Source organism: Manduca sexta, chromosome 20 (assembly GCF_014839805.1).
Source record: "Manduca sexta isolate Smith_Timp_Sample1 chromosome 20, JHU_Msex_v1.0, whole genome shotgun sequence".
NCBI classification, from domain to species: Eukaryota; Metazoa; Arthropoda; class Insecta; order Lepidoptera; family Sphingidae; genus Manduca; species Manduca sexta.
The window spans coordinates 4,838,761-4,852,621 of NC_051134.1; the positions used below are offsets into that span (position 1 = coordinate 4,838,761).

The following is a 13,861-nucleotide window of genomic DNA, read 5'->3' on the forward strand; positions in this document are numbered from 1 at the left end:
AAATACTGTGTAAAGTGGCATTGCAGATATATTTCGTGTTTGCGGTAAGTTTAAACATGTTTTCAGTTTTCTCACCTTTGTTTTACCTGCCGCCGTATTGTTTGATTTTATTGTAATCTTATCGAGAAATTATTGCCAGCCAGTCGCCTCTATATCTTTCAGTCACGATTACTCACGAATCGTAGAAGATTCCAATAAGAAGTTGGCTTCAAAGGACGGCAACATATAAAAAGTTTTTTAAACTTTTTACTTTTAAAATAATTTTGCATGCTGTGGTCAAATTTGATGTCGTAAGTTTATATATGATGACCATATATATGTATGTATATATTTTACACTACAAAAAATTAAAATTACTTATTCTATCATAAATACAGTTGTTTAAATAATTAACAGTATTAAACAGGACTGTACTTAATAAGATTTCGAGTAAATTTTAAAACCCCGTTGTTTTTTTGCTGAATAATATTTTCGGATATCTATATAAAATTACAAAACATGAACATAATAAGCAAAGACTCAGAACAAGTCATTGTGCTATTATTTATTACAGTAAATGCCCAAAATACATGTTTAACACTTATTTCAGCATACCTATATCACATTTCCAGTGTAGGTGAGGTCTGAGAATGGAATTATAAAAACTGAGTTCTATAGGCCCACATGAATACAAAAAAAGTACATAAGACTTTATTAATAACATAATATTAATATGATATTGCAGAAAAAATACACCATATACAGTCGGAGTGTGTGAGGAATGGACCTCATATTTTAGATATTAAAATAGGGAATATTAATAGTGTGTTCTTGGGTCCTGCCTCAGACAGGGCAAGGGTTTTGATAAAAAAACATTTTTGGGATTATGAAAGAATACATATAAGCTGATCAGAGTGGACATTTCAAGCAAACTAAGCTTGTTAAATTTAAGGATTTGTAAAAGAATATGTATAAAATTACATCTGATTAAATTTATTTATTGTATATAGTGTAATATTCTTTAGAAATATTAATTTCAGTTGTCTAGGCATTTTCGCATTTGTAAGACAAGTAGATTTATGTAAAACATTTTATGTTTTGTTATTGTGTTATAATAATTTATTGACAGTCTAATAGTTTTGTTTTCTGTTAACATCCTCAACAATGTGTCCATGCTTTCAGTTTGTTTGTAATGTTCCAATCTTGTTACCAGGCAACCATAAGTAGTGACGGATAAATTGTCTAGACATGATTTTTCAATGTAAATTGAGTTCCTTTGGATATAGTTTTAAGACCTTAATTTCCTTTTTAATATTGCTGTTTCCTATAGTAAAACATAATGTTGCATTAAACTCTTCATAAAGATGATTATTTGATTACACATAAGAGTTTAATTCAAACAAAATAACAATATAAAAATAAGATTTTTCGTTATCCATCTATATATATATATATATATATATATATGAAATTATATTTCTTTGAACAAACAATTATTGTTAAAACACAAAATGTATTTTTCCATTATCAAATGATAATCCAAATAGTTCATTTTATCATTTTTTCGTTAAATACAATACAGACTACAAAGAAAAATAACAATATCTATAATAAAGATATAATTAATTATAATAGATAAGTTTGACCGAATAGGTAAAAAACCTATACAGATTGTTGTCCAGATTATCAGTTTGGTGATAGTGCTTGCTTTGTTTATAACAATTCAACGCACCTCTATTGTGTTTTGAACAACAATAAAATAATGTGTTGCACATCTGTGCCGCAGTAGGGCTGCCTGTAGGAACTAGAAAGATCTTTTATATTATTTATATTTCAGTCTGTACTGTAAAAACGGATATTGATTGATGTCAACACTAAAGTCAACGCATATACTACCCATTATGCAATAGTCACCAGAATTGTGCTGTCCTGCCTCATGTCATTCAATACCTTGTCTCATTTTAATAAACTATGTAGTTTTTATTTTTTATATAATGTTTTTAAATACTATTGAGTTTCCTAGGTTGTCAATAGCAAAAGAGTTGTCTTTCTCTAGAAATTAGTTGTCCACTTTCTATGTGGTTTATCATAGCTTGTTCTTCTACCTGTTAAAGAACACTTGAAGGTTATAGGGGAACACACTTTTTAACATGACGTTAATACATTTGGCTAGTTTTTATGAATACTAGCCTGATATCAAACCTATCATGGTCTATTATGATCATAGCATTATTATTGCTATGGTTAAGGGAAATTAATAACTCACTTGAAGGTACGGCATAGCTTCTAACATGACCTTTAATTTTGCACACAAATTGTTGAAATGTCAACAAAAGGCTTTGTTTTCAATGTCCGTTATCAGCTGTTGCTCGTAATTACTGAATGTCATTATTGATATTATTAATTTTACGAAATATACAAATTATGTTCACCTCGATCTACCTTGAAACATATTTATCAGTCATTGCAATTGTTGATTGTTTGGGTACATCCTAAGTACGTAAAGGCATTAAATATTTATTCGAAAAATTAATCGAAAAGTACTTCAAGTATATTTTATACAATAGAACAGGGCAGCGTTACATCATTGTCATTTTCAAAGAAAACCCCTTACAATCTTAATCCCGAACTACCTTTGGTCAAGATCTAGGCTCTCCAATTCTGCATTTGCATTAAGTGAAATACTGGATAGAATTCACGTGATGATTTGTCATTCAATGGTTCCTACAATTTTCGAGAAAATGATGAGCATAACTACACCATATAAATCAGAGGATACATGTATGGAAGTCGCTTCAGGTATTGACACTATTGATCTTGAGACATCAAGACCTATAATCGTCAACTGAGCGCGTTCATACGTGATCTAGTTTCTTACTTACCAGTCGCGGTAACAATTACATCTATTAACGTTTCACGTCACGAAAATTATCTGTTTAAAAACCTAACCATTATTACCGGTGATGGGTCTCTCATATGTGAGAGTCTGCTTCAGTAGGCAACACCGTAAAGTCTAATTCTGCAACCAAGCAGCAGTGTGTAGTCACTGTTATATTCCGCTCTGAAGAACATTGTAGCCAGTGTAAGTACTGGACATAATAAGACTTAACATCTCATGTCTCAGGAGGCGAGCGCAGTACAATATCACACAATATTTTGTAATTCAAAGTATTGTATGGTGTTTGTATTGCTATGGGCGGTCGTATCGCTTACCATCAGACGAGCTCGTCATTCAAAGCAATAATCAAAAAAAGTGCACTGTTTCCAAGGTCTATAATTGGAAGCCAGTTTTACAACATATAAATTACTAAGAAGTAAATGGGTATAGGGCTAGCCCATTGTAAACGGTAATGACATGTTCGCGAATAGGCACTCGTTACTTGCCTTATTAACTGATTTATTTTTATTTTACTCTTCCCTTTCATTTACATCTATTGACCCTTATATAAAACGTTTTAAATCAGGGTTGTGCCCTTATTGATTAACAGCATAGGGATGTGAACACCACAAAGACTGCACCGTCACTGTTTTCGTGTCCTGAACGCAAACTGTTGCTGGCAAATCCTGATATGTTTATACTAAACTACTCCGTAGTACGGAGTAGATTAGTATAAACATATAGTCCTTTTTTATTATGTGATCGTTAGTACGGAGTCCGTACTTTTTTTTTTTGTTTTTGTTTTCGCGGAGAAAGTGTCTTATGACTACCGCTCAGCCTTCGTGGGGGCGACTGAGCGGTTATGTTGGGGTCACCGTGCCTTACGACCCGGCATTGCGCCGCCCGGATTTGATGTCGACCTTCAGGCGACCGCCGGGCCGAGTCCCTAACCTATATACAACGCACGGCATACCAACTAAAACTCCGCGGTGGCCCTCTTCGGCGCATTAGGGACGACTGCGAGTTTCCTCTGACGGAAATGTCTAAGTCTACTTCCACAGCCGCCCCTACGGAGTCCGTACTAACGATCACATAATAAAAAAGGTCTCCCTAAAAGCTATGAGTTGCAAGTCTACTCCAACAAAATTTATAGGTAAATAAAGTCTTCGAAATAACTACTTCATTACATAATCAATTTCTATACTTACTGAAATCGAAGAAATACTCCATAGCTGCTTGAAGATCTAAACGCCATAAGTAATATTAAAAGTCATGTTCAGTAATGCAATTTATCTAATCAGAAGTGAAATTTTGTGACGTTTCAAATAGTATATCGGATAGACATAGATGAACTACGATTATGAATAGTTTCTCTCAAAATAGCAAAGTAATCGGATGATTAAACATATTTTGATTAGATTTTGCTTGTTTACATTATGCTGTATGCTTTGCGTTCATTGAGGTTTGATGGAAAATTCTTAAGATGTTGCTGTTGGTTTTTATAAATAAATATTTTTTGAAATATAGTCAAAGCTCTCGAAGCTGCTTTCTTCTATGCTTAGAGTATGCCATTGCTCACAGGAATATAGTTCTTATTTTCTCACCGCTAGAGGATATTTAATAAGATCTTTAACCATTTATTAACATTTCATTGTTCTTGGTGTACTCCCGATACCATACTTCGAAGTTAATTTCCCAAGATTCTTTGGACTGTCACATTTCTTATCTTTAAATTTATAATAAGACATTTATTTTTAGAATAGCAGCGAGGCAGCCCTAGTAACGTTAAAACAAGGTTGGCTCTCGCAACAGACCAATGAATGGATCGTTTGTAAAAATGTGGCCATTCAATAACAACGGTGTGTCTGCAGTGCGCATGCGCAATTTGCTATTGTTTTCCAGATTATGAGAAATGTTGTAAGTGCCTCGCGAACGTCCTGTGCTGCGAAACTTGCGGCAAATTAGTATTGTCTCTGAATGGTTAGAAGGTCGAAATTTCTGGCGACTACTGCGTATATCATTAGCTGCAAAGTAAATTGGAATTGGCTATAATGGGTAACGTACTGTTAGTGTCGAAGAAGAAAAAATATTTTAAATTTCAAAGCTGTGTTTTTTGGTCATTTTCTAAAGCGGTTGAACTTGGAATATATGCATGAAGGACAGTCACAGCTTGACAAGCTTGTTTTTAGCATTTAGTTGTATATTCTAGTCATCAATGTTAATGGTTGCAAACAGCGCCCTTAGAGGCAGAGCATATAGCGGAGCGCAGCGCAAAGATTTTTTTTGCTGTCAAACTATTATCAGCTTTGTCTTCACGGAAATATTACTCAAAATCCATTAACACAACCATGCAATGTATCGGCCCTTAACGGAATAATATTATACCAAATCCTAATGCGATTAGAGTAAGACGGGATTTAGATAATTTATGTAAGGCATATCAGTCATTAGACTAGTAACTGATTCCGGTTGGAGACTATACAAAATGATACAATCATAATCGTTTATGGTTAGATATATAGTTAACAACATGACTGGATATTTCATGTTTTATGCATTCCCTCTTCTGCCCCTTTCCTCTTTGTCTTAGATTTAAATATTTAATACGTAATTAATTGTGTTCAAGTCATATTACATCACAAAATTTTCTGTTTCTGAATGCAAGCTACGTTATTATATTCACTTAAACAGATATAAATGATTCGTAATTACCTTTTAAATACAATGTACATATTGGAAGTGTTCCAAAACGTACTGATATTATAGTAATAAGTAGATACGATAATATTTGTAATCGCAAATACCGGCATCTATCAGCTGATAAGTGTGACCGACTGTTCTAGAGCTTTCTAGACCACACGATACAATTTGTATATATACGAAAAAATACACACATTAATAAAAAATAAAATGTGTAATATTTCAATACCGAGCAAGCAATTTTTCCGGTAGGTTTAGTGCAGTGTTTTAAAGCAATAAATAATAAATTGGTGATACAAATTTTAAAACGTCTAGCTCCAAAAATGTAGTCTGTATTGTGTGCACAGATGAATACGGCCATGACATAACTAATCTTGTGACTAACATTTTCTAAGTTTAATGCATGCCGTCATTTAATCACAATTATAAATCACTTATACGGCAAGATAATGCTGCGACGCGATAAACCGTATACTGGTACGTAGAAAAAGCGATAGTCGCTATCATACGTATCGTCAAGCTGATATTGTGAGGACGCTTATCACGAGGAGTTCAGTGGACACGTAGCCGCACACTTGTCAACACACAACATGGCTGAACACCGCGCAGGCAAAGCCGGCATCAACGCCGAGGCCCAGGCTCGCATCCACAGCAAGTACAACGACGAGATTGCACAGGAGACCCTCGAGTGGATCAGGAAGCTAACTGGCGAACCGGCCAACACCTCCGGAACCGCCGAGAATCTTTACGAGGTACTTAAGGATGGTACGCTACTTTGCAAACTAGTCAACGCTATCCAGGAAGGGTCAGTGAAGAAAGTCAACCAGTCGACGATGGCCTTCAAGTGCATGGAGAATATTAACGCGTTCCTGGAAGCGGCGAAGAAGCTCGGCGTGCCCCCACAGGAGACTTTCCAGACCATTGATCTGTGGGAGAAACAAAACCTGTACTCGGTGGTGATTTGTCTGCAGTCCTTGGGCAGGAAGGCGGGTAATTACGGCAAGCCGTCCATCGGCCCGAAGGAAGCCGATAAGAACGTTCGTGAATTCAGCGAAGAGCAGCTGAAGGCCGGACAGAACGTCATCTCGCTGCAATACGGCACCAACAAGGGTCAGCAGTCGGGCATCTCATTCGGTACCCGTCGTCAAATGTGATGTATTTGTTATTAATTTATAAACATTATATTGTAATAAACGTTTTCTAATTTTTTTTATCGATGCCTTTTATTTGCCCGTAGAGTGAGGCACGCCTTGTAAATGAACAGTAGGTATGCGAGCGATTAGATAACATCAGCCTTTGTATTGCAGCCCGATGTGCACTTGTAGAGGCTAAAATATCTAACTGTAATCGATGGAAACATTATCATTTAGTGATTATATGTACAGCCCTCTACATCTTCTAATCCTTTAAGACCGGCATTAGTTTTTGTAGCCCTCCGACTGTTATCGATGTTCATGATGATTAATTATGTGCCTTCTACTAAAGAGAGAATAAGTAAATTATAGAAATTAATATTATGATACACGAGATTCGTGATTATTGAAATAGATCAATACAATTTGATATGCAGGTTCCTTATCTTATCTCTTCTCTGAGGTTTCGTGACAAATATATCTTAATCCGTCTTATTTCAGGATAAATAATTCACGAAACTCTTATTTTACCAATATTTTTCGACAAATTTGTCTAGGCTTTATCCAGTTATTTCATTATCATTTTCCTTAACTTTCAGTTGATTAACAGTAACGTTAGTAATACACATTCCAGTAATAGATATGACATTATTACAGTCATTTAGTTTATTTTTATTATGAGCAAGAGTTGATAAAGTTCCTGTATCTTGATAATAGAACTTTTAATAATACATTGACATAAATGACGCCATGCTCCGAGTCTTCAACACAATATTATCGATGACAAACATTGAGGATGAGGTTCTATGACCTGTTTTTACCATGAAGTTATTTTGGTTTATTCTTAAAACTTCTAGATTTTGTGACTAGTCTAGCTTTTAGATTTAAGTATTATTTTAATCTAAACAAACAGCATGTTTCATAATAAAATGTTGACTGAAAACATTGTTGCCAATCGTATTTTTTATTCGAGAGATTGAACGAGTATTATATTTTTCCGGAATTTTCGATCCTACAGTAATACTATTTAATTCGATAAAAATATAATGACACTTAATTATTCCTACGTAAAATTGTCATTAATGCAACTATTAACGCTTAAGTTTAAATATAATTAAATACAAATAAAAATAACATTTATTGAATGAACAGTGATATTTTAAGCAAAGTATACCATTTCAAAGAGAATAAAATATAGAATAAAGTCTATATTTCCTTATCAATGTGCTCACTTTATGAAAGGTATGTATTCGCCTTGAAGGAATCATCAAGGGGAAAGGCCGCGGTCTGCATACGCCACGTCATTTGGTTACGTAAGCATATTGATCTAACTTCAACAAACGGTTTCCATGCTTACCTCAAATACGCAGCAATTTCTGATCAAAAAACGCTAGTCGTAGATTTGCTTAACAAAAATTTCTTCGGACTAATATTGATCTGAATTTATAATTTTCAATCGGTTGTCGTCTACTTTAGGACCTTTTTTAATTATATCAACTTTATTTTCGTTTTATGATTTATCACGAACTTCAAATCCTTGTTCCATTCGATAAACTTTTTACCTACAATTTAATCACATTATACTTTTTACACGGTGATTCCAAGACAATAATTATGCCCCGCTACAATTAAAGCAAAGCTTGTTTTCGAATACGATATTAAAGATCCGAGACGTCGGATACGGGGTACCTATTAAAAATTAAAAAAGAGAAAATAACGTCCAGTCTTAACAACATCATTATGAAACTGGTAAAAACACGAAATCCATTTAAGAACAGAACCGTGTAGCGGTGTCTACAACGCAAAGACAATGTAGATCAAGTCACGACAAGAATATTAAGGTGTGCAAATCGCGATACCACACTTACGCTTTCCAAAAAGACCGTTTTGTCGCCACTAGAGCAGTAAGAAAGCGAAATAATACTCGTAATTTTGATAGACATGTAAGACACTAATATACCTCAGTTATCAGTGGCGAATGGTGACATTTTTCAAAAAGGTTACCCGATGTGAAAAAAATTGCCCTAGTAAGCATATCGCTGCCAATTTAACAGAAAACAAAAACTAAGACAAACGTAATAAACCTAAAAGGAAGCCGGTAGGAATCGGTTGTATGGAGGCTTCGCCACTGTCTGTTATAATGTATCAGAGATGAGTTCGGTATGTTATATGATTTCACTTTTAACTTGTTTATGATATTACGTTTTACTGCATTTGTCAATGTCAAGCTTTCTTGTACTTTGAGGTCCTGGTTCCTTGCTGGTTTTGGACATATTAACTTTCTTTAATCGAAATTAATGACATTTCAATATAAAAATACTGATTGGTTGCGGTCATACCGATACGTTTGCTATCTTTGTAATAAGACGAAAATAAACTTGATCTACTGTCACCTGCCCCAATTGCCTATCTGCCACTCCTTCCCAGTAAGAGACGTGAGTTTAAGTATGTCTGTTATATTAACATATGGGAAGTTGGGAATTCACAAAGTATTTTCTAAATGTTCTATTATTGAGAACGCTTGTGATATAGACGGCAGAACATGTTAAGTGTATTATAATTTACTGAAATAATTTTATGATAAATCTTCTTGACTAGCATTTATCTCGGTTTTGGTCGCATTAGGTCTCTCTCGAGATATATTTGAACAGCCTTGACCCCTCTTTTATAAAATAGTGTTTGAAACTCATAAACAATTTTTTACAATTTTACAAGATTCAAAAGCGCTTTTATTAACCTTGTGTTCAATTTCTTCTTATTTAGTAGCGTTACTGTAAGTAAATTTGGCAAAAACTTGTCCGCCTTAGTGTCACAATTGATTATACGCTCTAAATTATTGTTTAAAGAGATCAAAGCCAAGTTCACCACGCTGTAGAAAATGTTTGTCAAATAAGTAATCTAATTTAACATTGTTAGGTGCAAAAAATATCTTGTTTCATGAACCATTATATTCATTAGGTTCTCGTTGATATTCCGAAGCGTAGTATCGCAGGTAAGCCGCCATAATTCTAGTAATCGTTGAGGATCTCAACCTATATCTATGTGGCATTATACAGCCCTGTGCGTGCCTTAACCTATAAAAAAATCAAATATTACTGCAATGTTCCAAGTTCTAGTTACTATGTAAATTAGATTTAGAAATACGTCCTTGCCTGTCACCGACGATGGCGATACATGTAATTTCCGTTACCTTAAATTATGACGTCATTCACCACTGACCAGACTATTGTGCGCGTCATGGTAGAAGTCACCCTACCGCCGGATGGCACGGTCACGCGTCGATTGTCTAAACACGGATATCCGACCTATAGTGCTGTATCTTTCACTCTACATGTAAATTAACAGGACGAAAAGGATAGACGGAACACGTGGTCTACCCTCATAGAAATTCTCGTCATGCATTTGCAACCGTGAAAATTATTGTGGTGTTTTGTTTCGATGTTAGACGGAATTAATTTATTTTGCGCGTGAGTAATACAGGCATAATATCATGGCCTGCGCGAACTGTTATTATTGCATCATAAATGATAATACAGCCAGTAATATAAAGAATGGGACAATTAGCTAACTTCAAATTGGAACTGACTTACAAATTTCTAAGGCATCGGACAGATATGTATCAATTACTTTATTTCTTAAGTAGTCAAATATAATATATTACAAATTTAATTTCATCAACGGTATGACTATGCAAATTATAAAACTACAACAAAATACGTGACCAGTCTTTTAGATTTTTCTGGCTTCCAGCTTTCAAAGTTTAATTACTTGAAAACCAGTAAAACTTTTACACCCGAGATCATGCTTTAAACTGCTAAGGTCGCAATGCCTAAGGTCAACACACAGCATTAGTGTACAATGCTTTCATTGCATAAAAGAGAGTGAAAGCTGAAAGCTCTCATCATAAACGGATCCATTGACATTTCAACAATGATTAGGCAACATAAGATGTCCATCTATGGTCGGTGGATTAGAAAGTGCTTCTTAAACAGATCTATGCGATCTAATGTTTTAATTGTGTAATTTGTTTGTAGCAAACTATACTATATTCTGCTACTGATTTTTTTATAATGACTGGAATTGGAAATCTTCGCAAATGAGTCCAATTTATAATTTCCCTAGTTCTATAAATGAAGCAATTTGAACATAATTTGGCCAATTTGAAATCTATATGCAGCCGTTACATTATAATCACAAAATTTTAGAATTTTCATCATGATAGTTTGAAATGTGTCTTCAATATTGATTAAGACCAGACAAGTCACAAACATTCACATAGTAGTCATAGCTTAGTTTCCCGATGTTCTCACGTCATACGATACTCGATAGTCGGACGTTTGCAAGGCTTCTGTCACGCCAGGCCAGCTTGTCCGAAGGCCTGTGTACCGTTACTAGCCACCGGCCATCCCACAGATTATCTGGCTCTAACGGGACGCAATCCGTTCATTAGATGCATCCAACAACATTGCATTCGCATCGGTTTTGAATCGATTCGTTTTACGATTTGTGAAAGTAAGTGATAAGTTTTATGGTACAGCAATAGCTTATAACTGGTACTTCTTCAGAGTTCAATGAATAGTTTGTGAGGAATGTAAATGTTAGTGAAATTTTCACGCTGCTCACAATAAACAAAAAGATTTTAAAGTAATTTTGATTTGTCTTTTTTAATGATTTTATATTTTAAATGGTCTTATAAACAAATATGATAAAATTGTTTATAAGAAGTAATAAAATTCTTCTAAAATTATTACACTTGATTAATATCTCATAAATTGACGCTGTTTTTACTTTACAAACACATAATCCATAAATCTTCAATTCATTTGCATTAATCGCTTCCTACATTCACGATCATTCTAAATATGCAGTCTAACACACATTCAATTAAGATAAAATTCGGACAAACAAAAAATCTCACGTTCTAGGAATTGGGGCAAACATTGCGTAACACTGAAACAGTACTTTTTGTAACGTTACAGTTTTCGAGACTTGAAATCATTGTAGCGTGTTAACAATGTCTGAGTCGAGTAATTATTATGTAAAGACGAAAACATTTGATGAAAAATGTAGCAAAAGCAGTTTGCCTCTTCATTATAAGGTCTGGACCTAGCTGATATGAAGTTACAGAATCGACCGTCGCGATATCAAGTTGTCAAATGTCAAACTTAATTGTCAAGAAGATGGAAACTCGTACGGTTCCAGCAATTCTGAAGGCGTGAACTGTCTTCCCTCGTAAATTCTATTTATTTGAAGCGTCTCTTATCCTCCCTCGCAATATGGTCCGCCTTCATTCTGTCTATCTAAGAACAGCACAGTGTAGCAATAGCCTTGCACTCTGTTTAGAGTTCATGAGCAGTCGAGAAGTTTACTGTGGGGCGTGCGACTGGCTGTTTTCGTCATTACATTGTATAAAAAAGAGAGAGGTTGTTTTGTGAAGGTAATGATAAAATACTTCGCCATTTTGTGTCATTTGTCACAAAAACATCGTTATTGATATCATTTGTCATTGTTTAGGTCTTGCAAATTGAATTGCTTTCAAAAGTAAGTACCAGTGTTTTTTTGCTACGATACGAAATAACGCTTCGTTTGTTCATTCTTTTATTTTTGGTATTTAACTTTATTCTTTTTATTAGTGAACGATGTAGGGGTATGTGAACCGTGTGAGAACCCGCAATTAGCCAATTTCACTAAATGCTTTACATTATACGAGAAATATAATTTTATGTATAGAAGTAAACATTTAAAGACGTTATGTCGATTTCAATATTTTCTGTTTTTTGGTTTTATATTTACATAAAGTACTTGTAGTAGTGAATCTTGCGGTAGTCGCCCACAAGACTATTCGTCCCCTGCATTACGAAGAAGCGTAATGTATATTATCACAAATACCACTTTACAAATTGGGCTATTAAGAATAACATGTGCGTGTTCGACCCTCGTGCATATGTGACGTTGATGATATCTCTGCGGACCCAAATGTTAAATTGTTGTTTGCTGTATTATATGGTGTGAGTTCTTCAGCATTGCTTATTTATTTAAACGTGCCGGGTAATAATACTTTTGCTCCTTACTGTAGTATTGAATTTAATTACGAGTAATTCTGTCAAACTTTATTTTTTCTAAGTATTTTGCTAACGCGACTTGAATATGTAGAAGAGATTTAATATTATTTTATTATAAGACTTGATAAAGGTCGCAGGAATACGTTGGATGCAGAGCGCTTTCGACAGGTCCGTCTGGAAATCTTTAGTTGAGTTGAGAGGCCTATGTTCAGCAGTGGACTTTATGTGGCTGATGATGATAATGATGATAGTGTAAGTCAACTAAATACGCAGATGTGAGTAAAATGGGTATTATTTTCTATACAAAAAATATACAAATACTAATAATGCAAATAAGTTAAAACCTAAAGATCGTTTGGTCCGAAATTTAACCAACCTATTTGTAGCATTCTACGACCTCAAATCCTCCCCATGAACAGCACTATTATAAATAGAATGATCTAGAAACAAAACGAGGCCAGCGAATGTCAACCTTCATGCGAGATGCACGCGCTATTTTCCCCTCTTCCCATCGCTTTCAGCGGGGGGCAACAGATAAACAACATAAATTGATACGGCCCCGCGAGAGCCCCGGCGATGATTTATTCGTTAACCTGCAGCATCGAGGCTCGACCTCATTGACTTTGATCCAACCAATTGCATCGACGTCATTACTTACGTGTCTTCAGTGGTTATTATGAATTGTTTATGTAAAGTGTTCTGCATTTGTGAGCATATTGCAGTTCAGTACCTGGGTGACTGCTATTTCGTTGCAAAGTATTTGGATTGTAGCTCATTTGTGTTTCTTCGTTTCGCACAGCCTTTTAATGTAACAATGCTTCTGGCGCCTTATCGGGGCAGGCAGCTCAAGTGTTTTCCAATCGCAAGAGTTTTACAGATCTTAATTATCCGAAACCCGAGCCTTCAATATTGTCTAAACCTAAATATGTAGCCATCAGACAAACAAAGCGATATAGGGCAATAGGATAATTCGATATAGCAGTACCCATTTTAATTTCAAGGCTTCCAAGCCATTCTACAGTAGGTGCAAAATTGCATTATCTGCCATAATTTAAGAAGTAGAACATCGCTCTTTTAGTGTAAATATTTAGTTTTTTATAGAATGCATT

At 34.8% G+C, this 13,861-nt stretch overlaps 1 protein-coding gene across 1 annotated transcript; it reads left to right on the forward strand.

Moving 5' to 3' along the window:
- Window positions 1–6,062: 6,062 nt before the first annotated feature.
- Window positions 6,063–6,768, forward strand: LOC119189930 (myophilin-like). The gene has a single exon (XM_037440757.1). The coding sequence runs from the start codon at window positions 6,148–6,150 to the stop codon at window positions 6,709–6,711; it is 564 nt and encodes a 187-aa protein (XP_037296654.1). The 5' UTR covers window positions 6,063–6,147; the 3' UTR covers window positions 6,712–6,768.
- Window positions 6,769–13,861: the final 7,093 nt, after the last annotated feature.

What these genes read in the sequence shown, in the direction of transcription:
- LOC119189930 (XM_037440757.1), top strand. Translation starts at nt 6,148, where the DNA reads ATGGCTGAACACCGCGCAGGCAAAGCCGGCATCAACGCCGAGGCCCAG.